The sequence below is a fragment of the Callospermophilus lateralis genome, chromosome 11 (genome assembly GCF_048772815.1).
Source record: "Callospermophilus lateralis isolate mCalLat2 chromosome 11, mCalLat2.hap1, whole genome shotgun sequence".
Lineage (NCBI taxonomy): Eukaryota > Metazoa > Chordata > Mammalia > Rodentia > Sciuridae > Callospermophilus > Callospermophilus lateralis.
In genome coordinates this window covers 45,843,105-45,857,878 of record NC_135315.1, presented here as the reverse complement: position 1 = coordinate 45,857,878, position 14,774 = coordinate 45,843,105, and the positions used below count along the sequence as shown (strand labels likewise).

The following is a 14,774-nucleotide window of genomic DNA, read 5'->3' as shown; positions in this document are numbered from 1 at the left end:
AGCTGAGATGCTTGTGGGACTCCAGAGCTGGAAGAGACTTCCAGGTTCATCCTGTCCACACTCTCCCATTTTACCCATGGAAAACTGAGAGCCCAATGAGGAAGAGGACTGGCCCTAAGTCACACAGCTTATGAAGAGGCAGCTAGACCCACCCCCCAAGTGGTCTCTTTGCTATTCCATTTGTTTTTCTCTCTGAGCAGAAGAATCCAAAGTTACACAGGAACAAAAATAAAGCAAGCTCCTCCTGAGCCTCTGGTTCTTCATCTCCTTTTTTTTTTTTTTTTTTTTTTTTTTTGTAGATGGACATAATACCTTTATTTTTATGTATTTATTTTTATGTGTTGCTGAGGATGGAACCCAGTCAAGGCAAGCACTCACCCCTGAACCACAATCCCAGCCCAATTCTTCATCTCTTAATGCATTTTTTTTTTTTTTGATACTACAGATTGAACCCAAGGGCACTCAACCACTGAGCCCCAGCCCAAGCCCTTTTTTATTTTTTATTAGAGAGAGAGTTTCGCTGAGTTGCTTAGGGCCTCCCTAAGTTGCTGAGCCTGAGTTTGAATTCACAGTCCTCCTGTCTCAGCCTCTCAAATTGCTGGGATTCCAGGTGAGCGCCACCGTGCTCGGCTTCTTCATCTCTTAAATGGGAATAATTTTATTTCCTTGACAACTCACCCACCGTTCATGAAGCTTGAGTGAGTCAATAGAGGAGAAACGATAGCGGTAGCAGAACTGTCTACCCAATGACAAGAAGACTCAGAGTAGAGGTGACCACGAGGGATCTGACAGTGTGGCAGCACAGATGGGCTCAAAAGATGTGTGTTCACTTTGTGGTCCTCCCCAGGTGGGGCCTTGGCCTGGGTTACCATGGATACCATGTCCCTGGAGCATCAGATTCAGAGCGTGCAGCGACACATCAGCTTCCTGAAAAAGGAACAGATGGCACTACTTCGAGACCTGCACCTGGAAATTCTGAGGCTGCAGAAACGCTGCTCAGGTGAGGCCAAGAGGGCCGGCTGGCTGGCTGGGTGAGGAAGGGTCAGTGTTATCATCATTACTGTTGTCTTTGATAGGGTGGCCACTATGAGCCCCTGTGAGTCTCACATTAATCCTGTCACTTCCTTTTCTGGATGAGGAAACTGAGACTTGGGAAGGTAGGATAAGAGCTTTGGGGTTGAGGGCTCTGGTGAGGTTGTAGATGGGGGAACATGGAAACAAGTTCCTACAGATTCCTGTCTTTTTTTGAGTCACTGTTCACTAAGCACCTCAAGCCCTGAAGAAACCATGAGTCTAACTGGGGAGACACATACCAACGGTGATATTAAGATGTAAAAGAGGGCTGTGGTTGTGGCTCATGCTAGAGCACTTGCCTAGCATGTGGAAGGCACTGGGTTCAATCCTCAGCACCATATAAAAATATGTCCAAGAACAACTAAAAAAAATTAAAAATAAAAAAAAAGATACAGAAGAAGTCTGGGGATATGGCTCACATATGTGAAGGTGGGAAGGTTGTTCACAGACAAAGTCATAGTCAACCTGGAGCAAGTGATAAAGGAGGAAACCAAGGCCCCCCAGAGGAGGAAGCACTTCAACTCCTTGAAAGCTGACTAATAAATAGACATGGTAAGGAGGATTGGTGATATAGCTCAGCTGGTAGAGTGCTTGCTTGCATGCACAAGGCCCTGGGTTCGATCCCCACCACCACAAAAAGAAAAAAAAAAAAAGATATTATAAGGAAAGGAATGGGAAAAAAAACTTCCAAATGGAGACAACAGCATAGCGAAGGCCAAAAGGTAAGAGATCAAATGCTCATGAAAAGTTCTGTTTGACAGAATAAAATTGAGCTGAGAGGAGGCTGGTGAGAAATCCAGCTGGAGGTAGATTGTGGAAGACCTTGACAAATACCAGGATAGCTAAGGAGTTTGGCCTGTCCTCTTAGAGGTAGTGGGGAGCCACTGAAGCTTTTTAAGCTCCATCAGCATTATGCTGCCTTAAGAAACTCAATCTGGCAGTTTCATGGAAGATGAATTGTGAGAGAGGGAGATCAGGAGACTTTATGGAAGAGCTGATGAGATGGTCCAGAAGACAGAATGAAGAGGGATGGAAAAGGGAAGGCCAGTGAAAGGCAGGTTGAAGGAAAGGGCTTGGCACCTGATTGAATTTGTGAGTATGGTGGAGGGAGGCAAAGGACAGAACAAAATCCCAGGCTGGCTTCTACTCTTGAACCTGCAGCCTCAGCTCAGAGTCTTGCCTTTGGCCCAAATGCTCACACAGGTTTAGGCTCCCTGAGTACAGGCTTTGAACCATTGGCTACAGAATGTCTCAGCTGGGAGGACCCAATTTGTTTATTGCAGAAATGGGTAAACTGAGGTACAGAGAGAGACTCATACAATATGTTAAGGGCAGAACCAGGAAGCCTAGTCCTATGTGCCTCTGCAGCTTTCTGGACATTCTCTACCTCCAAGATACTCACTCCTCTACCTCTCTTGCAGCCTCTGTCCATGGGAGGGTCCCCACTGCAGGGGGAAACAGGCCTAGAGAGCTTGAGGGACCCACCTGGCTTCTCACACTGAGGCACAAGCAGTAGTTAGTCCTGACTCTCAATCACCGCATTCTTCTCTTGGTCCACATACAGGTCAAGCTGCCAAACTCCAAAGCAGGCTTCCTGCAATCTCCCCGCAAAGACCAGATGGCAGCAGAGACCATCCGAAGTGCAGGAATGGTCCATGAGAACTCATCCCTGCCCAATGAAACTTTGGCATTGCAATAATAGCATTAGAAGAAAATAGTAATCCTAAGACCTTACAGCACTTCTTCGAATTTCTTCTTGTTTTGCCCTAATTCCGAGAACTTGGATCCCCTGGCTCCTGACACAGGCTGGATCCCAAGAAAGTATCACAGGCAGGCACAGAGAGCCCTTTGCCCTCACTACCCTTCTCAAATGGGCATGGATCGACAGACTCTTGATTATTGATTAAGAAGATAAAAATAACTCTGGACTGGGCTGGAACAGCCACCGTGGGGGCTGAAATGACTGAATAAGGCCCTCCCTCCAGGGGGACGGGCTGATGAGAAGGGGGAAGAACAAAGGAAAAGATGGGGTGGTGTTGAAGAGCATCACAGAGGCTAGGAAGGGGATAGGAAAGGAGAAAAGCCAGGAGAGCTTCTGGAAACCTTGGCTGGCTGAAGACTCAGGACAAAGGTGCTTGAGAAGGTGGTGGGTGTGTTCTGGGCTGGCTGTGCAGCCTGAAAGACCTGCCTATCGCCTACTGTGCACTCAGCACTAACTCAGCCCTGGACCAAGCCCTCTGTTTATTTTCCCTCACTTCCTTCTGGCACCCAGCCCCTTAGAAGTGCTGTTTTGTCTCCATATTCCAGATGAACAGAGGCTCAGAATGGTGCTATTACTGGCCCAAAGTCACAGTGTATCTGACCTCACAGCATGCTCATCTGAACCATGAGGACTCTGGTCAAAAGATGGGAAGGAACATTTGCCAGATGGAGGAGTGGAGCCCAGCTGGGATTCTCTCTCCCCATCCTCCAGTCCCATGGTGAAGGGCTGAAGAGAAACCAGCCCATAGGGAGGTAGTGGCAAAGCCAAGGTCTCTTGGGCTAAGTTCCTAACCTAGTCCATGGTCCCTTGAGCTACATTGCAAAGCTTTGAGGAGGGGCCAATTGGTCCCAAGAACCCTGCAAGGGTAGAGGCCTCAGAGTCCTCACCTGGTCCCCAGGGAAGAGGTTCAGGCTCCGGTCACAGCAAAGGCCCAGGTACCCTGGGCTCTGTCTCCTGGCAACAAGTGGTCTCTCCAGAGAAGGCTTCTCCAGCAAAGCCCCTGGTCTCTAGAAGAGCCCCCTGAGGGCAATGAGGCAGAGCAGGCAGAGAGGCCCTGGACCAGTCTTTGTAGGTACTGCTGGATGGTGGTCCCAGAGATATGCTACCTTTCCCCGACCCCAGGTTCACACCTTCCTCCTTTGGGCTCTACAGTTTGTCCCTGCAGTTACACACAGGTGCTCCTGAGTGGGTCTCCTCCAACACAGGCCTCTGTGGCTTCTGGCTCCCTTCTGACTAGTTCTCTCCACTGATGCCCAGGATCCAACTCAGGACCTTGGACATGCTAAGCATGTGTTCCAACACTGAGCTACCCCCACAGCCTCTCTTCCCAGTTCTTCTTGAGTTCTGATGGAGATAGAAGAAAGAGATGGGGCTGATAAATGTTATCAAGCTCAGTTGGGCTAAGAAATGGGCCACTTTGGGCACTAAAGAATTGGGACTTAGGGTTGGGGTGTAGCTTAGTGGTAGTGTGTTTGCCTAACATGCCCGAGACCCTGGGTTCATCCCCAGCCCAGCAAAAAAATAATAATAATAATAATAATAAGTAAAAGAAAAAAATGAAAGGAAGAAAGAAAGAAAGAAACAGGAACTGGGAGGACAAGAAAAGAGGGAAAGGGTGAAAGTAGGGCCACCAGTGCGCAAGAGGAAACTGTTCCAGCACCAGTGCCCTTGGGCGGCTTTTCCCATGCAGCACCCTACTGGGTCCCACCCGCTCAACGCTAAGCCAAACTCCATGCAGCTCCATCACTAGGTGGCGCTGTTCTCCTTGAAGCCCCTGGCCCCTCCCTGTGGATTATGGCAGAATGGGACCACGGGAAGGAGTTGAGCTGATCTTCAGACAATAACAAAGGCACAGCAGTACTGGCTGTGGAAATAGTAAAACACATGGTCTAGATTGATAAATAGCTACTGCCCCTTTCCAGTGCTCCTAAGAGGCTCTGGATACCGTCAGAGAAACACTAATGAGCCAAAGCCCTGAACAGTAAGAATCCTCCAGAACAGCTATTCAGTTGGCATATCAGCCCTAGGCAGGGGCAGATACTCCCAAGTCCCCAAACAAGCCAGGCTCCTCTGTCCCACAAAGGTTGAACTAATTCTCCAACCAAGGCACAAAGCCTGAACTGGAGTTGAGCCTGTCAAGCTCAGACTGTGCCCTGGGCATGTTTCTTCCCCTTGCTGAACTGCAGCAAAATAGGTGTAGGGGATGGTTTAGATGGTTCTAGGCATCCTTATGCCACTTTACTGAACTATGATTCCCTGATATCTATACCTCCCCCCACATCTCTACATACACTCAAATCTGCTTTTTCTTTTTTCTCCCCCAGAACTGACCCATGACCTGGAAATGAGAGAAGCCCAATCTCACCAGCAAGGTAAGAGAAGAACCACTGGTGGGGAAGTGTCATGGGACCCAACAGGTCAAGTTCCCTCCAACCCTTGGTAGGACCTATGTCTCTCCATCCCAGCCTGAACATAGGGACAGCAACCTCCTCATATTGGTGACATCCTCACCAACAGAGCATGTCAGCCCTGCCTGCCCATTCAGAGAGTGACCTTGTACAGTAAACAACCTGCAATACCATATGAAGCACCCTGTATCCATGTCTCTGTCCAAAGTAAGAAAAGGAAAGCAGAAAGGAGATGGCTCTGTGGTTTTAATTCCACGTTTCTGGGACCCAGCTCCCCAGTTCTTCCTATCCTGTACAAGTGATCTACAGTTAATGTCCACACCCCATCAGATGCTGAGTGTCAAAATGTAACATAATGGTAGTATGGAGTCCTTGGCTTGGAGGCACTTAGTCTAGATGAAAACAAAAGAGATGCCACCCACACACACATTAGCAAATCTTCCACTTCACAAAAGTATAACTTAGTGATACTGTAGCAATTGCATCAGGACATTTTTTTTCCCAAAGCATTATTTTACTTATAATATGGGAGTTGGGTGGGGGGATAGTGTTCAATGAGCACAAGAGTTCCAGTTTTGAAAGATGAAAAAGCTCCAGAGAAAACTGAGCACGGTGTTACACACCTGTAATCCCAGCCATTAAATTGCCCAGGCTGGCCTCAAATTTGGGATCCTCTCCTGAGGCAGGAATATCCCAAATGTGAGGCCAGCCTGGGCAACTTAGTGAGACCCTGTCTCAAAATAAATAAGTAAAAGGAATAGGAATGTAGCTCAGTGGTAAAGCATTCCTGGAGTCAATCCCTAGTACCACAAAAATTAATTTAATTAATTAATTAATTTTTAAAAATTAAAGTAAAAAGGGCTGGGGATGTAGCTCAATGGTAGGATGCCCCTGTGATTAATCCCAAGTGTGAGGGGTAAAGAGAGGGCAGAAGAGCCAGATACAGAGGCATACACCTGTAATCTCAGGAGGCTAAGGCAAGAGGACCAAAAGTTGGAGGCCAACCTAGGCAACATAGTGAGACCCTGTCTCAAAATAAAAAATAAAAAGGACTGGAGGGGCTGAGGATGTGGCTTAAGCGGTAGCGCACTCACCTGGCATGCGTGCGGCCCGGGTTCGATCCTCAGCACCACATACAAACAAAGATGTTGTGTCCGCTGGAAATTAAAAATAAATAAATAAATATTTAAAAAAAAAAAAAAAAAAAGGACTGGAGCAAGGCACAGTGACACATGCCTGTACTTCCAGATGCTCAGGAGGCTGAGGAAGGAGGATTGTGAGTTCAGAGCAATTTAGTGAGGCCCTAAGCAATTTAACGAGACCCTGTCTCTAAATAAAATATAAAAAGGCTGGGGATATGGCTTAGTGGTAAAGTGCCCCAGTACCAAAGAAGAAAAAAAAAATTCTAGATATCTATGGTAGCCAGGTATTTCTCTGTGTAGTCCCAACTACTCAGGAGACTGAGTCAAGAGGATCACTTGAGCCCACCACTTCAAGGCCAACCTGGGCAACATAGGGAGATCCTGTCATTAAAAAAAGAAAAGAAGGGGCTGGAGCTCAGTGATAGAGCACTTGCCTAGCATATGTGAGGCACTGGGTTCGATCCTTAGCATAGCATTAAAATAAACAAATAAATAATTAAAAGAAAGTTCTAGAGATCTGTTGCACAATGTGAATATATGCGATATTACTGAACTGTACACTTAAGAATAGTTAAGATGGGGATGGACACAGTGGTGCACACCTGTAATCCCAGCAGTTTGGGAGGCTGAGGCAGGAAGATCTTGAGTTCAAAGCCAGCCTCAGCAATTTAGGGAGGCTCTAAGCAACTCAGTGAGACCCAGTCTCTAAATAAAATACAAAAAAGGGCCAGGAATGTGACTCAGTACTTAAGCACCAATGGGTTCAATCCCTGGTGCAAAAAAAAAAAGAAAGCAAGAAAGAAAGAAAGAAAGAAAGAAAGGAAAAATAAAAGAAATGGTTAAGATGGTAATTTTTATTTTGCTTTAACTATAATTTTTAAAAGATTAAATGTGGGGCTGGGGTTGTAGCTCAGCGGTAGAGCACTCGCCTCACAAGTGTGAGACCCTGGGTTCGATCCTCAGCACCACATAAAAATAAATAAATAAATAAGTGAAATAAAGGTGTTGTGTCCAACTACAACTAAAAAATAAATATTAAAAAAAAATTAAATGTGGCAGGAGGAAGATTGCCTTAATCTTAATCACCAGATTATAGGATTTTAATCATCAGATTATAGGATCTCTAAGAACTAGGACTGGGTGTTATCCTTTGTCTGTGAAGTGCAAGACATGTTACCTGGCTTGCAGGGACTCTAAGAACTTAGCTAAAAATAAATCCAAAACTAGTTATTCTTGGTCAGAAGAGTCTTAAGGACAAACTGCCATATTGCTGAGTTGCTTATAGATTAAGAGCTACATGACCAAGAATTGAAGACAAGGACACCTGGAAGTTTAAGCTAAAATGCTAGGAGTCCTGTAAATTGCTTTGTATATATAAAGATTAGCTGGGATCACCTAAACATTTCTTCTCATTCTGCTCACTTCCTTAGATGGCAGCCCAGGGCAACCCTTGATCCTTAGGTCCTTAGACACCCCCCACACACATACAAAAAAAAAAAACAGATGGACAGACCAGTGACAAGCAGCTTTCACCCCTACTGTCCTTCCTTTGAAAAGATTTTTGGGGTCACGAACTCAAGTCACTATCCCAATGTCCTGAGGTCTTTTGTTTTTTTTTTCTTCTCTCTCAATGAGCTTGAGAACTCTTTCTTTGTCCTATAACTTGGTGATTTTCATGTCCCAGGGTTCCCTTTTTCTTCTTCCTCCTCCTCCTATCCTTCTCTAGGGATTGAACCCAGGAGACCATTGGGCTCCATCCTCATCCCTACCTTTTTTCCTTTTTACTGTTTATTTTTGAAACAGGGTCTCCCTAAGTTGCTGAGGCTCTCCTCCAACTTGCAATCCTCCAGCTTTGCCTCCCTCCTGGGAATAGCTGGAATTATAGGCCAGCACCACCATACCCAGTCCACTGTTCCCTTTCCTCTTTCTGCTGCCTAGATCTCAACATTGACTCACATGTGCCAAGTCCCAGGATATACTCTTCCAGGATGGAGTTCATGATCCAGGAAGCTGGGGTCTTCAATTCTAGCTGTTCATGAGATTCACCTGTGAAAACCAAAGCACTATCACTTCCAGGTCCAATCCTAGAGATTGTGATTCAAATAGGCCTTGGTAGGGCCCAGGAAATGTGTGGGGTTTTTTTGTTTTGTTTTTTTTTTTTTTTAGTTGTCAAAGGATCTTTATTTATTTATATGCGGTACTGAGAATCAAACCCTGTGCTTCACACATTCTAAGCAAGCATTCTACCACTGAGCTAGAACTCCAGCTCAGGAAGTGGTATTTTTTTTTGTTTGTTTATTTATATTTTTGTGTGGTGCTGAGGATCGAACTCAGTGCCTTACATGTTTGAGGCAACTGCTCTGCCACTTAACCACAACACCAGCCCAAGAAAGTGGTATTTTTTTAAAAGCTGTCTGAGTGTTCCAATGTTATGTCCAGGGCTGAAACCTGCTGCAGAGGCAAAAGCAAACAATACCCAAGTAAACAAAACTTCAGGATTGAACCCAGGGGTGCTCTGCTGAGCTACATCCCCAGACGTATTTATTTATTTATTTATTTATTTATTTATTTATTTTATTGAGACAGGGTCTTGCCAAATTGCCCAAGCTAGTCTGGAACTTGTGATTCTCCTGCTTTAGCCTCCCCAGAAGCTTAGATTATAGGTGCTTGGTTTAAAAAAAAAAAAATGATAAATGCTCTACAAAGGAAACAAGGACACCGATCTCTCGATTTCTCCCTTCCAGTGAACACTCCCAGCTCTTCCAGCCCCTTGCTCTTGCCATGTCTTTCTTCCATGGGACTTTTGTACAAGATGTTCCCTCTTCTGGAGCACACTTCTCCAGGGGAAGAGGTATTCATCGTTCGGATTCTAAGCCAAGCCTCTTCTGCCAGGAAGCCACCTCTGATTAGGTCACATCCTTCTGTTAGAGCATTGATTGATTTGCTTCTTTTTGGAGCATGTCACAGTGTGATCTCATTTATTATTTACTATACCTCTCCCACTGCACTGTAAGTTTCTTGAGACCCGTTTTATTATCCACCATATCCTCAGTGCCTAATACAGTGCATATAGACAGCTCAACAAATTACTTTTGGAAGGACTAAATGGTCAGGAAGAGTTTCACATTTAAAATGAACCCGGAAAGGGCTAGGGATATAGTTTAGTTGGTAGAGTGCTTGCCTCACATGCACAAGACCATGGGTTCAATCCCCAGCACCAAAAAAAAAAAAAAAAAAGAAAAAAGAAAAGAAAAAAAAAAAAGAAAAGAACCCGGGAAAAATTACAAGAAAAGCCAGGATATGTGCAAGGATCCTGAGAAAGAAAAAGGCAGGCCACTGAGGCTGATTCGTGGGGCGGGAAAGAGCGCACCACAGGCCGCGTAGGTGGGGCGGACTAAAGCTTTGTTACACTGGCCGCTGAGCTGTGGGGGTTCTGCCCCACGCCTGGCGGGCACTGTCACCGCTCTCTTCTATCTCTTCTTCCCAGAGGAGGCGTCCCGGGAGCTGGAGAGCAAGTGCCGCGCGCTGGAGTCGCAGCTGGCGGCACGGACAGCCGCCAACGCAGAGCTGCGGCGGGAGGTGGCGCAGCGCGAGGTTCTGGTGTCGGCGCTGCGGTGCAGCCTGCGCGCAGAGGAGCGCCGCTTCCTGGAGGAGCTGCGTCGCCGCAGCCACCGCGCCACAGTGCTGGGCACCGAGCTGCAGAAGCACACTGAAGCGGCCGCCTACCTCTCCTGCCAGCTGCACGCCGCGCGCCAGAGACTACAGGCCCCGCGCCCGGGCCCCGGCGCAGCTGCGGAACCCCGGCCCCGCCGGCGCGCTCAAAGGGCCCGCCGCCAGCCCGAGGCCGCCACCAAGGGCCCCAGCCGGGACTGGGCCTCCTGGGACCGCGCGGCTGGACCCCTGGACGACGTCGACCCCATGCCAGACCCCGCGCTCTTCCTCTACGCCCGGAGGCCCCCGCGGCCCGGCGCCCGCGGCCCACGCCAGCCGCCGCCACAGGAGCCACAGGAGCCTCCAGACCAAGGTGGCCAGCAACCCAGGCCCTGCCAGAGCCCGCCCGCCGCATCCAGCGCGCCCAGGGCCCCGGAGTAGGCTTGGGGCTGGCGGGGGAAAGGCCTCACGGCCCGGCTAGGGACGCAGCCCAGTCCCGCTGGCAGGTCCCGAGGGCCAAGGGCAGTCGCCCCGGCTCCAGGGAGCAGGGGAAGGCGGCCCCAGCTTCCCCACCCTCTCAAACCGCCCCGCCTTTTGTATTTCCCAGCGTTTCTGAAGCTTCGAGCTCTCCCCTCTCGCGAGGGAGTTCCTCTGCGGGGCTGAGCGATTGCACCTTTTTTTGTGGAGAAGGACTCGTACCAATCCAGATCTGGTCCCCACCCTGCCACTGGAAGGGGAGGGACGGGGGACACGCCCGGGAAAGCTGACAATCTTTGTGGGGAGGGGAAAGGCTGGGTTGGCCTATAGAAGGAAATGCAGAGTGCACTTGGCACCCCTAGACCTTCCAGCTTCCCTGCCCTGCCTCCCCCAGCCCTGCCAAACCTTGCTCCCAAGGAGAGGCCCGGGCTAAGAACCGGCCTCTTCACTCGGAAACCTCCCGTTACCCCTCCCCCATTGATACGTCCTTGCAGGTGAGAGCACCGAACACTTTAGAATTTGCATCCTCCCAGAAACCCTGGTGGGGAGAGTGCTGCCTGATGGAAGTTGAACTTCCGGAGAGCAGCATGCCGTAGACCCTTAGAAGAGTTATGGAATGGTGGCAGGAACGGGGCTGGAGCTATTCCAGCTCAGTTCTTCTCGGGTCTGCCAGGCAGGTATGTAGGGATTGGAGCTGTGCTGGGGAAGCGCCCTGGGACAGGGCAAAGACTGCCGCTCCCCCTCAGGAGCCTGTTCTGGGAGTTTCCCTAGTCCTGTTATTGGTGCTAACCTTGCCCAGCTTCTAAGCAGCTGGCTGCACCCAGAGGCAGGAAAGAGGGCCTGGCTTCTTGGAAGTGAAAGCTATTGATAAAAGTTTGGGTTTGCAAGGGGGAATGTCCTCCTCCAGGGATGCCTCTAAGCCTATCTGAGAGTGGTGGGATACCCCTATGACCCTCTGTCTTGGTGGGGAAATGGTAAATGGAAAGCAGGATTCCTCCCCTCTCCCAGTTACCCAACCCCCACTACCAAAGGCAGGAAATAGTTTCAGTCCAGCTCATTGCCCCCAGCCCAGCCCAGCCTAGAAACACAAACCCCCAAAGCTCCATCACCATCCCTCTTGGGTTGGTCCTACATCGAGTCCTAAGTGCCTGTGAGTTCTTCCAGGGGCTGCCAAGGGAGGACGCCTTTCCCTCACTCTGACACTGGTCCCTGGCAGGTTCTGACCCTGGCTTGAAGACACACATTCTGCATGTCACCCAGGGGTTGGGAGGAGAGCAGAATCAATCTCTATAGGTGAAAAACTCTTCTCCCATTAAGGCCCCCAGGGAGAAGTGGGGAATCCCCAGTCATATCCTCTTTTGCCCTGTTAGAGGGAGGGAGAATTTGGTAAGAAGCAGAACCCAGTGAGTACACTTCAGGCCTGGTCAAACATGCTGCCCGCTCCCAGCTGACCCTATCCAGGATTGATGAATCCACCAAGCAATAACCAGGCCTAGTCTGGGCTGTCCAGCTCCTGGGAGTAAGGCAGCAGAGGTGGCAGTCTGGGAACCTTTCTCTCTCATTGCCTTACCTCTACCCCACTAGCCCCTGTGGCTGTGCCCAGGCATCTGCCTCTCCTCAAGAGTGTATGATTCACTGTGCCCCATTCTGCTGCCCTCCCTAGCAGAACCTGTGGGGGAGGGGGCTCACTCCCCTCTCTTGGAGGTGCCTGGAGGATTATGGGAAGAGGAAAGTTCTCTTCCAGAGGAACCCACATTGACCTTCATCTCCCACAACCACACCTTTGGGGTGAACAGGGTGACTTTGTTATGTTGATTCTTCTGCAGAGATGGCAAAGTCCTTTATCCACCGCCCACCCATCCACTAAAAGCCATAGCTGTGCCACCTGGCCTCCCTCAAAGCTCTGTAGCAATAGCTCTCTTCCTTTTTCTTCCTCAGTACCTGGAGTGTCTGGCTAGGGCACCCACCATATCCAGCCCCAGGAATCCTCAGTGGCCTGCCTGCCTCTCCCCAAGAGACCCTATCAGCACTGTCCAAACCCTGTCCCTCCTCCAGCAACCAGATAATGATACTTAATTGTTTGGGTAGTGCTTGGAGAGTTCCCAGATGAAAGAGAATGCTGGGGTGGCTGACCTGCAGCTGACATGTTTGGGGGTGGCTGGGAAAGAAAATAAGGCAACCCTTATCTCAGTGAGGAAGAGTGGCAGGAGGCCTAAGGCAGACACAGGGTTCCAGTTTTAACAGAAATACCCCTTCCCCTATTCTCATCTGGAAATAAAGGAATAGATGACTTCCTTCCACCTACCTGCAGCCTCAGGGCCTGATTGGGACCCTGCCCTCAGCTTCCACTTCCTCCCCTTCCTGGTCCTGGTTTGAGGGACCCACCAGGCCTAGCTCTTGGAATATTTGGGACTGAGAAGGGAAAGGAACGTTTTTCGTCTATTACATGCACCCCACTGGTGGAAGGAGGGGAGTGTTGACATGGACACTCAGGGTCCCTAGGCAGGGATCCCACCACATTCCAAGTATAGAAAGTCCCAGAAGGGAGAGCTGCAGGTAGATGGAAGCCTCCCCGTGTTCAGGAAGCTAGCCAGGGCACAGTGGGCAATGTTATATGAGGCTCTGTACCCATGACCCTGTAACCCTTCCACCATGACCTGCACTTTGTGGGACCAGTTCAGGGCAGCACAGAGCCCTACCTAGTGGAGAAGGAGGCCAGAGGGTGTGGAGCAGTATCTCCTCACTTGCAGAGCCCGGGGGACCCCTAAATGCCCTCTCACTGATATGTCAGCCTTGAAAGGAGGATATGCAGGGCAGAGGGATCCTGCTCCGAATTCTCTGTTGGCTGCGCTTTTTAACCCAATGCTTTTCAGAGTGTATTCACTCACCCACAGAAATAGAGCCCTGTGCTTTAAGGGGTGACTGTCATATGCCTTATTCTTAATAAAATATTTGAAAAACAAGCAAGTCAGCTCTTTTCCTAGGGCACTGCCTGCTACCCCATCTCTGTTCCTGCAAGTTTGGGGAAAAGAGGTAGAAAGTGGCTTGGGAGTCAGCAGATAGAGTGAGCAAGCTGAGTCTCAAGGGTTCCCTCAGCAGATATGCCTCAGATAAAGCATAAGGTGTTCTCTGAGATGTGCTGGCCCCCAGCCTATTGCTGCCATGTAACCCATGCCAATGAACAATGAAAGAAAGCAATCTTAGATCAGAGGCTCCTGTCTAGGCTGGGGAGGGATAGATTGGTAGGATCCCATGCGTGGAATTATCCATTGTTCTGCCTAAAAGGAATCATGAGTTTTGGGCATCTTTGGCTGTGAGGGTTCCCTGCCTCTATCTGTGCATTTATTTATTTATTCACTTATTTACTTTTCCCCAGTACTAAGGATTAAACCCAAGGGCAGTCTACCACTGACTTACCTCCCCATCCCTCTTCATTTTTATTTTATTTTATTTTATTTTATTTTTTGGTATTGGGGATTATACCCAGGGGCACTTAACCACTGAGCTGCATCCCCAGTCCTTTTTATTTTGCGACAGGGTCTTGCTAAATTGCTCAGAGCCTAAATTGCTGAGGTTTGCTTTGAACTTGCAATCCTCCTGCCTCAGCCTCCCAAGTAGTGGGGATTACAAGCATGTGCCACAGCTTCCCTGCTCCCATCTGATGCAACTGTAAAAAATCCCAACATCACAGAAGTGAGTCCTTTCTTATTCTCTGTTGATGAGAGTTATCTTAAGACTGCAGGCTTAGGAACTCAGCTTACCCAGCACCCACAAGAATTCAAACCAAAACACTTTCAGTCTAGGTCTATGTTGTGGATGAGTCTAGGAGAAAAAAGCAGTAGCTTCACATCCCAAGGATACAAGGGATCCTGATAATAGGACCCATCTCTTCCTTTTGAGGAACAGCATTCTGCCCATCTCCATGTTTTTTGGGGGGATGACCCCCGGCCCCATGGATGTGACCCAGGAAAGGTAGGTCATGTTGTTTGGTTTAAAGATGGGTACATAATTCAATCTGAGCCAATGAGAATCAATAATAGGACTTTTATTAAAGCCACTCATTGAACACTCCATGTTAGGTGCTAAGGTTATAGCAGTGAACAAAATAGGACTGTTGACAAGGACAGCCCGTCGGGTGGCTTAAATGGCAGAAGATCTGTTTGGCGGTCTGGCAATTCATTTGCTACTATAAGAGATAAGGCTGCAAGAGTATGAAACTATCAGAAAAGAAGCAGAACCAGGAGAGATGGAGAGTCTCCT

General features: G+C 48.8%; 1 protein-coding gene across 1 annotated transcript; it reads left to right on the top strand.

The window, feature by feature from the left end:
* The first annotated feature begins 855 nt into the window (after positions 1-855).
* Ccdc92b (coiled-coil domain containing 92B) lies at positions 856-13,441 on the top strand. Its single transcript, XM_076870510.1, has 3 exons — positions 856-1,000; positions 5,161-5,208; positions 9,874-13,441. The coding sequence occupies exons 1-3, from the start codon at positions 871-873 to the stop codon at positions 10,476-10,478; spliced, it is 783 nt and encodes a 260-aa protein (XP_076726625.1). The 5' UTR covers positions 856-870; the 3' UTR covers positions 10,479-13,441.
* The last annotated feature ends 1,333 nt before the right edge of the window (positions 13,442-14,774 follow it).